At 35.6% G+C, this 14,282-nt stretch overlaps 1 protein-coding gene across 4 annotated transcripts in view; it reads right to left on the bottom strand.

The window, feature by feature from the left end:
- The window catches only part of FMN2 (formin 2), a 152,821-nt gene that overhangs the window by 63,975 nt on the left and 74,564 nt on the right, over positions 1 to 14,282 (bottom strand). For all 4 annotated transcript variants that reach the window (XM_077175543.1, XM_077175544.1, XM_077175542.1 and 1 more), the window contains one exon: positions 5,575 to 5,636. In XM_077175543.1, coding sequence (XP_077031658.1) covers positions 5,575 to 5,636 — 62 coding nt within the window. The remainder of the gene's footprint in view (positions 1 to 5,574; positions 5,637 to 14,282) is intronic.

Here is a 14,282-nt window from a genome sequence, read left to right on the forward strand (position 1 = left end):
GCTGCTCTGTGATAGCCTTGCTCCAATGTGTCACTGCCTCTTGCCCTGGAGAGGCCACACCTGCACACAGCATCCTAAATGTGGTCCCACTAGTGCTGAGCAGGTCACTTCCCTTGACCGGCTTGGGCCTCCCTTTATCTGCTTGTTTATATGGCATCAGGGCTAGACTGAGGCTTATTTACCAGTTTTTAATTTTAGAATTAGTGGCCATTCATAACACTCAGCTATGTGAATTCCCTACCCCAGTCTCACTTCAGTGTGGGGAAAGAAACTTAGGGATTCATCCTCCAAAGGCACTTTTCTGCATAAAGTCAAGGCAGACACAGGATCTGTGGAGATAATTACTGTAGCAATTGTTTCTTGTACAATGCTATCCTGAGAAGAAGAATGTTTCCAAGATACTAGGATCAGAAAATTTAATCAATTTTATATCCTATTGTAGAAGACCTTTCCAGAAACAGGATGAGGACTAGAAAAAGACAACTAAATGCAGAAGTATTAACTTAAATATTGCATGTGCTGTTGTGGAGAAGGCTTGGGTTTGGTTTTGTGTTAAAAATGCCGATGTAAATGGGACATGTCCACACTTAATCTAGAACACTCTTACCCAGGTGAGAGTTAAAAGAAAAGAAAGTTTCCATCACTTCTCAAATCAGTAAGAACTCTCTTGGCAACAAGTGAAATCTACAGATTTTAGAAGCTGGAAGGATGCCAAGAGAGATAGCATTGTTCCAGTGGTCACATCATCAGAGCCATGGAGGTCTAGGTGTGCAAATGACATGACTGTAGGAGGAGCTATTTTATTTATTCAACTTATATTTCAAAAAGTTCATGTATTCAATTTACACTGTTTTTACACTAAGTTTTTGAAAAAAAAAACACCCAGCTTTTTGTAAAAGTAAACAAGTTCTCATGCTAACAAATTAAATTAATTTCCATTATTTCTGGCCAGTCTTTAAATTATCTTCTCTCATGTTAAACCGAAGGAAAATCACTTAACATTTTTTTCATAACAGTTAAAGAGAAGTACTTTAGCATGGAGCATAAAACTAAATAGTTATTTGCAAATATTTTAGAATAAATACTCAAGAGTTCTCTCTCTCACAGCCTTCTATACAGACTGAAATATTAGAGTGCTTATCACAGCAATCTATCACATACATGCATGCTCAAGCTCTTGATGTTTCTCCACCAAATCCCACGGGCAAAGGTTAGGCAGACTCCCTATTCCTTATTTAAGCCATTATTCTCAAGTTGTGTATGCAAACAAGTAACAACTGTCAGAGATGCAAAGGCTGAGCATGATCCACTCATGGGGAGGCCAGAGCACAACTCAAGAAAGAAAGTTTACACCCTTCACCAAAATCAACAAGTTGAAGTATACAGCACAAGTTCAGACTCAAATCTGAATTTCAAGTGACTAATTATGGCTCAGGTACCCAGAATTGTGATCAATGGTACTTTAAATTCTGACAGAAAAGGAATACTGTGTCTATTGCACAGGTATTATCAAAAATAGTTTCTCAGAATTTTACCAGCTTTCTTTATTGTTAATGCCTATTTTTTCTCCAATTTACAGATGGATAATTTTTAAAAAAGCTTTTATATTGCCTTTCAAATGTGTGTCAAGAGAGAACACATTCAATAAACACTTCTCATAAAAGTCATTAACCTGATTGCATTAGCATCTCTTTGAATGTTACTGCTCCTTCTTTCCTTGATTTTTTGCTAGATATAGATATATATATAGCATCAAAAGTGGAAAAAATAATATAATGTACTAGAATTTGATATTAACTATATCTAAAATCAGACAGCAAAAATCTGAATTAAATTATTGCAAAAATATTCCACTTCAGTTTAATTCTTTTACCATTTTCTTCCAGAGTATGAATTTAGCCAGTATTTGCTCTTACCAAAGTTCATAAGGGCCCTTTTTCCATCTCACAACATGAATCTCATACATTTCCTGGTTAGCTTTTACTTTCCTAACAACAGAAGCCTAGCTCTGAGTTTAGATCAGTTTAAATGTATGGAATTTTATTTTTTTGCAAACTTGGCTTTAAAAGTTTGTGTTATATCTTTCAAAACAATGAGTGAGTTGTCTAAGGAATTTTGTCAATAGCAGATGAAACAAGGATATACAGAGATACCCTGGTTAATAATAAATACCATATTCTTTTCAAGCTGGATCATCAGAACTCAAGTATAGTTTGGCTTTGCAAACAAAAAAAAAGACATCGCATTGTAATTGCTAGTTTAAAATAAGAAAAAAAAATCACAAGAAATAATTGAGGAGAAAGTTTGAATCTTAAGGGCAGAGAAGTGTGATGCACTTCAGACTTGTGGATGCCCTTTCTCTCTAGCAAAGGCATTTTGAGGTTTTTGAAAGCATTGACCTAAGTCTTTTAAAGATAAAGACAGTGTGGGCAATTTACTGGGAGCCTAATTATGAAAATATGCATGTTTCTTTTGTGATGTAAAAAGGGGAAATCCATAGATGAAAGATGATAAATTATTCAATAGCATTTTTAATCCACTTTTATACAACCGTTTTCATGACATAGCAAAGGCATAAGCAGAAGCAGACATACCTTGTTTCAGTGATGCTTAAGCCACAACCCCAGCTGCTAAGAGGCTATCTGTTTCAAAGTAAACATTCACTGATTTGCCAGTTGCTACAGTTCTCATCAGAATCAATATGTCCTAACACCACACAGCAACTGGAATGTTTACCTGCCTTCTCTCTAATTATAGTGATCACCTGATTGCATTGTTATTAGAGAATTTGGAAAAGCACACTTACATGTAGTTTTATCTACAAATATTCTCCTATTAAAACTGTCTAGATATTAATACATAACTAATTATCAACATGTATTTAAACAACTCTTCACAAAGCAAGCTACACAACCACACCTAAGAGCTATTTGACTGTACAGTACAATGCTGCACTAACACAGTCTTTCTCACTTAATACAATTCAACTTAATAATATTAAATTAATTATTGATGGCTTGGGTCTTTGGTGGGGTGTGGGCTTCTTAGTTTATAAAAAGTCACTAAGATATATACAATATCTTTGTGGTTTAACAGGAGTTTAATTCCTCAGTAAACAGGAATTGAACCCTCGGGACTGTGGCTTTTGAAATTAGGGTGTGTTTAGGTTTGGAGACTGCCCAAATTTCATTCACATTTAAGAAAGGAAAGCACTATGCCAGACACATGCAATCAGAAAAAATGATTACATTCTGAAGGAAGAACTGTAAAACAAATGCTCCCATATGTTCCATACAAATCAAATAGAAAGACTGAGGACTAGTACAGTGGTATTTAAATATGCAGCAAAAAAAATTCTCAATCCAATAAAAAAACCCCTAAGAACTAAAAATTAAGTCAATGGCTAAGAAGTAAATTCTGCAAAGTTATTTCCACTTACAACACAGGATGAGATTGAGAAATAAGGGAGGAATCAAATATGCCAGGCTTTCTGGTACCACCCATTACTTACAACAGTTATTGAACAATATTGCTATAATTAGTGAAGCTAGCAAGGAAAGAAAATGCAAGGTCTGAACTGTTTTGACAAAGGGCTGAAAGAAAAAAAAGAAAATAAAAGTCAACTAAAAAGAAAGCTTGTTTCAAGACAGATTTTTATCAAAAAGAAGATCCAGGATTAAAATTCAGGTCCCCTTATAAAATCCTATTCAAGTAATATGAGGGCTTTTCTTGTAATATGTTTGGTTTTTGGTTGTGGTTTGGGGTTTTTTTTTGTTTTCCACCCAAGCAAATACAATAAAGTTGGACTGGTCTGTTTTCTATTCAAAGCAAAGAAATATATTAGACAGTTGAAAACTTGAGTCTTTCCTGAGATTTACACATGGTATTTTCCTTGATCAGGACATTTCCTAGACATTTTCTGTAATAAGTGAAGGTAATTACAAAATGGACACAATGACATTTTGTATTTGGTTATTTCAATGAACTGCAAATTTGCAAATAATCCATTATATTAGGATTCTGAAGTATATTAGAGAGGACATTAAGTAAAAATTTAAAAAGTTTTAGCACATTATCAACATAAGAGGAATATATTTTCAAACTGATATGAAAAAACCCAACTTGTTCACAATAAGAAAGAGAAGTATGCAAAAACTGATTATGACTGCAGTATGTATTCCATACTTCCCACAAGAAAATCTCTCACAATCACACACATGTAACTTATAAAATTAATTCAAATTTTTTGCATGCTAAAAACTGCATGGCATGGAATATACATGAACTGTGTAAGGAAGCAGATTAAAAGTAATTTAAAATAAAATACCATAGGCCAAAACAAAAATTTTGTGGAGCAAAGAAGCAAAGAGTTCATAGAGATTTGGAATGGTGTTAGAAGAGGTTTTTCTTTTGACCATTATCTTTCTGGGCAGTGTTGGTTAACCTAGTTCTTCACGAATGAATAGCAAAAGTTCTTTCTAGCTCTTGTCAGACTTTTGGTTTCTTCCTGTTTTATTTAGCTCCTCAGTTTTTCTGTAAAGCGGACTAGAGCTTACTATCTCTCTTTTGGCATGTCAAAGTGCATTATTTAGAGGGACTTCATAAACCATCAAATCATTCCAAAGCAGGTGACTAAAAGCTAAATTCTAAAAACCAAATATCTGAAAGGTGTAAAATTAATTAACATTCTCAAAACCACGAGGGAAATTAAGGATCGAGTACAATAACATACACTGGCCTTCAATGCCATTCTGTGGCTCACAGCTTTACATCTCATATTTCGAAGTTCTTTGGAGGGCAAAGGGAAAGCCTCCTCACTCTTTCAAGAGATACCTAGCCAGACCCCCACATATCCAGGCACTGCACTCACGGACAGGGGCAATGCTCACTGGCCTCAGCTGAAGGCAGAAACACGCTTCTAAGATACAACATTTTGAATTTTTTACTTTACAGGCTTTGTCAAGTTTTAGAACATGCTTGAGCATATTCTGAATCCCTGACTTTACATACCTAAAGGTTAAATCTCTCGGATTATTACCACCAGACATTTATGAAGCCCCTGGAAGTTTATACTACTTTTTAATACACCACCTTAGAGAAATTCTTTTCCTTTCAAAGAATTAAAACTATTTTAGAGCAATCCCTGAAACAACAATAATTAAATGCTCCAGTTCCATAAAGAGAATAATTTCTGTTATCAAAACTTTTTTTAGTTGAGCGGGATTTTTATATTAGTGAAATTACAAAGTGAATTCAAAGGTGTGGAGTGTAAGGTTTGGTTCTATTGATCAAAGACTTCCACACCCAAGAAGCAAAAAAAAGGAGCAAAATTAACATCTGTTTAGTCATTTACAAGTTGATCGTGTTACTTATGTAGACATACATGCACTTCATAAAACACACAATGGAAATAATGCAATTAAAATACTTGGTACTCATTGCTTTTGGGGAAAATAACGTCACTTCAAAACAGGATTTCTACAAGCTTTCTGAATATTACTGATGCCAAGTAAAAATACCTTCACATGGAGACACAGTATTCCTACATTTTATGGACTTCCTCTGATTACTCACATTCTCATACAGGGCTTGCAGTGTCTCTAGATCAACCACAGAGTTGTCCAAGTTCACAACAGCTATGAAAACGAGAAAAGAAAAAAGAGTTAGTTGTTCAGGATGATAATCCAGCTGTGAAAGAAAGCTGGTCACAATACTCAGCAACAGTTTTTTATGACCTACTGGTCATACAGCTTAAGGTTTTAACTTTATTAATGCCTTGAATAGTGCAGTATAGTATAGCTAGAAACCTGGCAGAGCCAGGTGTCAAGTGTTAAAGAATTCATCTCCCTCCCCCCATACACATAAACATGATCCCACAAGTATGGCCATAGTCAGAGATCAGAGATAAGCTTTACATCAGACTTTCATGGTCCAGCTGAAAGCATTATAAAAATTTGTAAATCTGCACCACAGCCACACACACACTCACACAACAAAGCTCATTCCTGTCGCTGGTTGACTTCAGTCTTAAACTCATTAATCCATAAGTCAGCCAGTTAACTTCAAAACACCTGACAAGGGTCAAGTCTTCTATGCACTAAGCCGACACATTTAGTATAGATACAAAATATGCCTTTCCTGTTCCCAACCAATTCTGGTGCCACACACATACTGTATTTTTTTCAGCATCAAAAAACCCCAGTGGAACAGCTCAAATACAGTGATTTCTATCTACCTAACTTGGATTAAAAAAAAAATCATTAAGAGGTACACTCATTTAGAAATGGAACCCTTACTCCCCACTTGTTATAGAAACATTTCACAAGGCACAGGAAATATTTGCGCTAACTATTGAAAAATTGTTCTCAGCTAATACAAAGATTTATTTTTCAAAAGGTGTTTTTCAGTATTCCTCTTACATAGTTTTGCAAGCACAGTGACCATTCATTTAAAAGCTATATAAATCCAGTTTTCCTCATCTATATCTTGAAATTTAGAATATTGCATTAGAATATATATGATGGCGCACATATTTTTGTGTGTTTGTGTGTGTGGTGTGTGTATGTGCACTTGCACAATAAGCTGAATAATTCCCTAAGTGAGATTAACCTAGAAATTGCAACATTGATCAGAGCTAGAGACCCAGCAACAAGTTAATTTTTGTCCCATAAATCCATGTCCTTAATAGTCACAGAGAAATTCTGTATACACTTAAAGACTACAGAATATAATTCAAGCTCATGTGTTTCTGATTGCCATCTAGAGATAGCACTCTTAGTCTGGGACTTATCATGTTTCCCCTTTCCAGGCTTGAGACATAGTTTTAGTTGCAGTTTAAGAAAATTATAAACAAAAAAGTGTTGACCTTCATTAAACTAAGCAGGTCACACTGTATCTCTAAGCAGAGCACAAAGCTAACTTTTAGGATTAAACCAAAAATAATTTTAAAATTCTTTTTCAGAAATAATGTGGGGGTTTTTTTTCTATTTTTCCCTTACCAGAAAGCAATGTAGCAGCCTATGTAACAGTTAACAGTTCAGGAAGCAACATGATTTTTGTTTTCTTTTGGGGTAGGGGGCACATGCAAAAATCTGCTGCTAATTATCTGGGGTATTTTTAAACTTCCCTCCCTCATCCAAGTGTAATAATTGTTGCAACAGAGACTTAAAGATGCCCTCTACACAGGGCATGGTATTATACATTATATTTAATAACCCCTGTTGCTCAATAAGACTATCTGTATGCCTCAAAATGTGCCAAATTTGCCTTGTAGAACTGGACACTAAAATTAGCACGCAAATAGAAACTGGGTCAAGATAGGTTTGAGAGATCTACTTTAAGAAAACACTAACATCAAAGCCTATACAGAAACAGCTTTATTAAAGCCAGGATATAATGTGAAACTCAGTTTATACGATCTAACATTTCAGCACTTTTATGCTTATGCAATGTTTTCGTATATGGACACACTTGCAACCCTTAAACTATTTATTTGGAGTTGTGGCTGTCTTCTCCCTACTCCACCCCCCTTTCCTTCCAGAGACTGTTCGCTCCTGAGCTAAGAAATTCAACGTAAGTTCCTGCCCTGACTTTTGCTCAATGTTAAGATCACCCACAGATTACTCAGGGAGCAATAGAACACTTTTGTTTGAATGCTTGCAGGAGATAAGAGAACGCCTGGCAAACATAATGGTGCCAGGTCTGTGTACTTTCAACAAAACAGGTATGCAGAAGAGTGTACACACTTCAGGGAGCTGCTTAAAACGAATCAGTCTGAGACAAGGACATGGAGAAGTTAGATCCTAGGATATATCCTTCAAGTCTCTGCCTCCAAAGAGAAATATATTTCTGTATGTTTCATCTAAACCTGTATATGTTCATAAGTAGCACTCCAACATCTCACTAGGATTTTTCCATGTACACCTTAGGTATGCTCTGAGGAGTGAGGATATGAGCTTCCTTTCTTAGGCAAACCTGCATCATTGCCATACAGAACATAATAGATGACAAAATAAATCAGAACAATTACATATTTAATTCCATTATCTAGGCACTTTGAACTGAAAAAAACAATGATGTCTCCTTATGTAGCCCAGCTTACTAGTTAAACATGACCCCTACAATCAGCATGACTACACAAACATCTAACCAAAGGATTCCATATGTGGTGGCAATAGAATGATGAAATGCACCCAAAGATTAATTTCCTCATATGAAAATATTTTTAGCCATGCTGTAGCTCCAGTATACTTTGATGCAAACAACTGGAGAAGGGTTTGTATTAATCTTGCAGACGGTAGATATTCTCACCCATGTCATTGGTTTAGAAAGTAATTTTTTCATGTTTCAAAGCTGACATTGAAATTTCCTGGCCTTGACTACTATGAAAGTGAAGAATATCTATTGGCTTCCATATACACAGAAGACAAAACAGAGACACAATTTTAAAAAACCAAAAACAACAAAAAAAAACCCACCCCAAAATAAACCAACAACAAAGCAAAATACAAAAAATAAACCAAACAATAAATTATCAGAACCCTCAAGTCTTCAGGGCAAGACAGTAACGAAGCCGACAAGAAGATCAAACTTCTTGCCAGCAAATATAATTCTGAAGAGGAAATGTACGAGAAAACACCATCAGCAGGAAGCTGTAGGATGCCCAGTGTATTGTCAGGAAGACCATAAAAGGAAGTTGCTGTACTTTTTGCTTTGTTAGACAGATCACTGCTGTTGATATTCATATATCTAGGAGCACATGATCTACCAGCTGCCACCTAAACCAAAGCCAATAGACAATGCAGAAACAGCTAACCTACATTTCCCTATGGCTATGAATCTAAATCCACCAATAGTACCACTCACATAAGCTGTTAGAAAAAAGAGAACTTCTTACAGCTACCCAGTCTTTGGAAACCTTATTTTGTTCAAAGTCCAAAGCTTTGGAATTTCCTTTTAAAATGAAAAGGCCAAAATTCAGTTTCCCACTGAGTAGAATTTCAGAAAGAAAAAAAAAAAGTGTTATAAGCCAGACCCTTCGGATCCAAATTTGTGTCATAAAACTCTCATTAGCACAATCACATATGGATGATTTCCAGAAAACTGGTATTCAGTCTAATTCTTAGTCTTAGCCTTCCCTTTTCTCAGGGCAGGTTTCAAATTACACTCCACTTCTCTGGCCTTTTCAAGTATGCTTCCTAAGCTTTTCTGTCTCTGGACTCCATCTAAAATTGTCTCCTCCTTGAAACCTCCTGGAAGCACTGCTGTGTCCCAAAAAATCTGACTAAGCATTTTCCAAATCCTACTTGACTGATAACAGATTACAGTTTAAGTCCTCATAAAGAAGCAGTAGCTGAATAAAAACCATGTCTGAACCTGTATTGCCCTACTCAGATCCATCCTTCAGGGATACAAACAAGCAAACCACCCATCCAACTCCTTCCTGCTGATTTCCACCTCGATTGACTTCTCCGTGACTCTCCAAAAACCAAGCAGTATTGCTTCAAGAGGCCACTCCTTTTTTCCTCCTGCCCATCTTTGCCTCCTCACTCTCACATCTGCTCTCTTTCTCCAGAAGAACACCAGGAGTTCCCGCAAGACTTCACAACTTCTCTGACAAAGGGCAGAAACAGATGGTCAGTACAGCAAAATAACAAGGCAGATCTATTCTTCTTCACTGAGTGAAGGACCTCCTGTTTCTGCAGCAACTAACCACAGTACTCTTACCACACAGTTCTGTGTGTGGCACTCATCTGGGGGTTGCTCAGCTGTTACGCCCTTCATGCGACTCTAACATGCAAGATTATAGGACACTGAGAGGTTCCAGCTTCCATGGTACTTCTTCTGGACTTTGATCCCCAGACATTTCTACTCCACTGAAATAATCCAAACCCCAGGAATATTACTATAAGCTGAATAGTGAAAAAAACTGAAAAGGCATCAAGCAGTCTTACAACAAAAAGTTGACTCTGTTGTTATTAAGAACCTATATCAATATATAAAAATATAGAAACAGTAAGCTTTATATAATTAGAGTCTCAAAACTGCTACGTAATTTTTTAGGCACAATGGTACCATTAAAATTCATTCAACCAGATTTCACAGGACTTAAAATTATTTTAAAATGTCTAAAAAGGGTATTTGCAAGGAAAAAAAAGGCACATAAGTGAGTTTGTCCGATGTGTCACTTTGAATGATCTTCCTTGAATTATTATTTCTGAGTTAATTAAAAACAATAGCTTCCTCAAGAAAAATGTACAGGCAGTAAATTGAAAGTGGTCAAAGTCCAACACCATTAGAAAACTGGCAAAACCTTAAAAATTTGAGAACTCTGATACAAGAGAAATAAGTCAGATAATATACAGCTCGATCAACTTATGCTTTTATCAACAAACAAGGAAAAATAGATACAGAATACATACAGAATTGGTCTGTGAATACAGAATGGAAGTCTTCTCTGACAGGCGTCTTTGGAAGAAAAAGCAACGTGACACATACAAACACAAGCAAACCAGGAAAAAAGTTTCAATGCAGACAATTTCAGGTTCATTGGAATGACTGAGAGCTGACCTGCTCAATTCAGAAGTAGAAGAAAAAACACCTGCATCAGTGTTCTCATCAACAAAAGAGCCAAAAGAGCCTAAGAAGGTGATCAAACTGCAATGACTTCTTTTGCTCCTATAAAGATTATGTTTGGATGTAATATCAAGCTACTTGCAAAATAACTCCAGATTTACACCCCATAAATACTTAGTATTTATATTTTAAAATAAACTAATCTGCAAAACTTTCAGTCTCTCATTGGTTACATAGAAAACCCATGACTTCAAAACTTTATATCCCTTGATTGGCCCCTCCTTCCCATCCCCACCTCCCAATCCTGCCCCCCTCCTCCCTTTTCCCTCCACCGCAGCATTTTCCTTTTCCCCCATATCACTTTTGACCTAATTCATCTAAAATTTACAAGGTCATATTTTTATCCGTAATAGTTCCAACAACTTGACAACTACTGCTACTTTCTTGGGATTCTTCTTTATCTTAAGTAAAAGAAATGTGAATCTCCAATGCAGAAAGTTAAATTCCAAATGGGGCTCTGAAATAAATTTTGTGTTTACACAACAGTGCTAAAACCTTATGTCCCTGTGCTAATGTAAGTTGTGGCAATCCCACAAGGGTCATGAAAGTATAATTTTTAAAGATCCTCAGAAAATAAGTAAAATAAAAGAATTTTTAAACATGATTTGCATAACTTGCAAACCACCCCCCCACCCCCACTGAAAATTGGTAGGTGGGGTATGGCCACACTGAGTTGCCATAAATTAATAACTTCATATTATTTATTACTTACCTCCTTGCCTTTAGTGCCTTTGTGATATACTTGTCTATTAAGAAATACTCAAAGTTTTCATACTGACAATGTTAAAGGGCACAAAGCACAAGGGAGACTGGGGCTTCAAGACAGGTACATACAGCATGGATCAGAGGCAAGACACCACTGCGAACTGCTTGCACAGTTTTACTGTGGCAGTAATTCACCTTGATCTAATGCTTGCGTAAGAAACCAGAACAGTAAACAAAATTTCCAAGCAGAAGCCATGGATTAAGTTGAGCTGTTGCTTCAGACCATTTTTAAATGACTTAAGAGTTTTAAATATCTTCAAGAACATACACCCGGATTTCTAGGAAGCAATAGAATAAGAATCAATTAAGCATGAATATGTTTTGCAAAATGTGAAGTAACAAAAGCAGATGACTTCATTGAAAGGACTGAATCTTTTGCATGATTTTTCTCTTATAAACATAATTCAACTTCTGGACAGTTGTCCTGTTCCCTAACTTGTATCCCAAATATAAAAACTTTATCAATAGAGGTTTTCTACATACATGTAAATATATATTCACACATACAACAAAATATATCACCAGATTTTATATAGCTGTACACAGTTAATATAAACAGTTATATTACATACATTTCAAACAAGTGCCTACTTTGTTAAGGACAGCAGTTACTGATTATGTGAAGTCAAACTTCATACACCTATACAGTTTGTTTACAAAAAGTGTGCAAGTTCAGCTCATAGAGAACAAATATATTTTGTTTGATTCAGTATGTCGCCTTCTTGTCTAGGCAGGAAAAAAAAAAGCTGAGAGCAATGCTGTAATCCTTTCAGAATAAAATGTTTAAATACAAACATGATTGCCATTGTAGACTGTTTAATTTAGAGAGATTGTATTTCAGTTCTGGCTTTGAGAGGTTTGCTGATTTGACTATAGAGACTACTTCAATGCTTATCTTAATTGTTTAGATAAGATTTGTTTGAATTTGGCAGGTGAAAAAAACATGGGTGTGGGATATAGGAAGGTTGAGAAAAGACTGGCATTTTACCAGGTTATGCGTATTTTAAACTACAGTGCATAGAGGAGCAAACAGTCTCAATGAACCTGCCAGGGGCTGCTCATCGGGGAGTGAGACTGAGTGGCAGGATTCAAGATTTTCTACAAACTGAAAAGGATTACTATGATAACTCCCAAAACACTACTGAAGGCTTAACATAGTATACAACTGCTAATTATATAATACACATTTAAATAAGTTTAAAAATATATAATTGTGCTTTCTGATTATAGTAGGGGGTTGTTCACTCGGTTCCTGACCCTTAAATGTATTTTTCAAGTGTTTCAAGAACAAGATTTCAATATAAAATAAATATTGGCATAAAGGTATATTTTATATGTAAGAATTTCTTTTACAGAAGATATAATTATTGCTATAAAAAACTCCAATGCCCTGTGGCTTTTATTTCAGTATCACTTTGTACTAAATTTTTTCACTTTCTGTTTAAGGTAGTACAGCATGCCACAGGCATTTCATTCTTTCATTTCATTCATGAAAGACTGTCATACCTGTCAAGTATCTATTTTTTGGGGGCAGACTACTAGAACATGATATCTGAGGAATGTATTTTGGGGATGTTTATGTGTCAGTTTGTATTTACACTGCACGTTATAAAAACAAACTGTACAAATACATCAGCTGCAAAAGCATGTATGCAGTAGGTCTGGCATTGTGTATCAATCTGGCTGAAGACAGACATGATTTGTAGCTTTAAATTCATTATTCAGGTGACATAAAATTTGGGTTTTCTGTGTGTTAAACTTTTCTTTTAGATCCATACATGCTATAATGCCTTTCAATCTTGGTTTCAATGGCTTTAAGACCAGTCTAATTTTACCAGTGATTGTGTAACTGGAAGAAATTAGTAAGACTTATTTGGAATGCAAATGAGGCTTCAGGCTTCAAACTAATTGAGACTTTGAATTAAGTGTGAATTTTTCTCAGAATTCAAATTTGCTGATCCAAATTTCAAATCCCACTTAATCTGTTTCTATAAGAATAGCTCACAGCAAACAAAGTCACCTCTAATGCTGAAAAATGCAGCCAATAAACAGAGACATGCTTTTTATTTCTTGCTTTAGGGAGCTCATTATAAATTATAAATTTAAACAAAATGCAGGAGGAGAAGGAAGAAGAAGACATTTATCTGGAACCATCCACTAGTGAACTGCTGTATTTGATAAAGTTATCAGGGCAGATACCTAAGATACTTTTTTTTCCCAAATAATAGATTCTCTGCAGTAAGCAGCTAACTTGGGATCTTAGCTTTTTTTCTCTCAATTTACCCATAGTTAGGGCATAGTTAATGGAGTTCCTGGTGTGTCTGGTTGGCAATGTAGAATACTTACATTATATTATTTGTCAAGACTAAATGAGCTAATAACTGTCCAGCTCATAGATCTGAAAATGTACTTGCTCTTGAAATTACCACAAAGGAGAGAGTATCATAGGCTTTCATAGGACTCTGCTCCCAGCTTACTGCAAATATCTTTATCAACATTGAAAAGAAAGATATTAAAAATAGTGATTAATCCTCAATGAAATCCAGGTGGCAATGGTAATGGGAGAGCTGCTCTTTGCTGAGCAGACCAAAACTCACCCAAAGAACTGCTTTGATTGCACTCTCTGTAATCACGATCAATGACTAATCTAAAATTCTCAAGGAGTGGCTAGAAGTTAAAGCAAGTTTTGAACTAGAGCTAGAACCAGTGCAGTATCAAAACGACCAACAAAGGAGACAGCAGAATAACCTCAGAATTTGTCTTCCTATTGAATTGCTTTATCTATTTAACTTACACAAAGTTAAGAAGCTACATGATTACATACCGGCATGACAAGATACCCAAAAGTAGACGGCTCTGTAATTTCACAGACCAAAAGCAGG

Source organism: Agelaius phoeniceus, chromosome 3 (genome assembly GCF_051311805.1).
Source record: "Agelaius phoeniceus isolate bAgePho1 chromosome 3, bAgePho1.hap1, whole genome shotgun sequence".
Lineage (NCBI taxonomy): Eukaryota > Metazoa > Chordata > Aves > Passeriformes > Icteridae > Agelaius > Agelaius phoeniceus.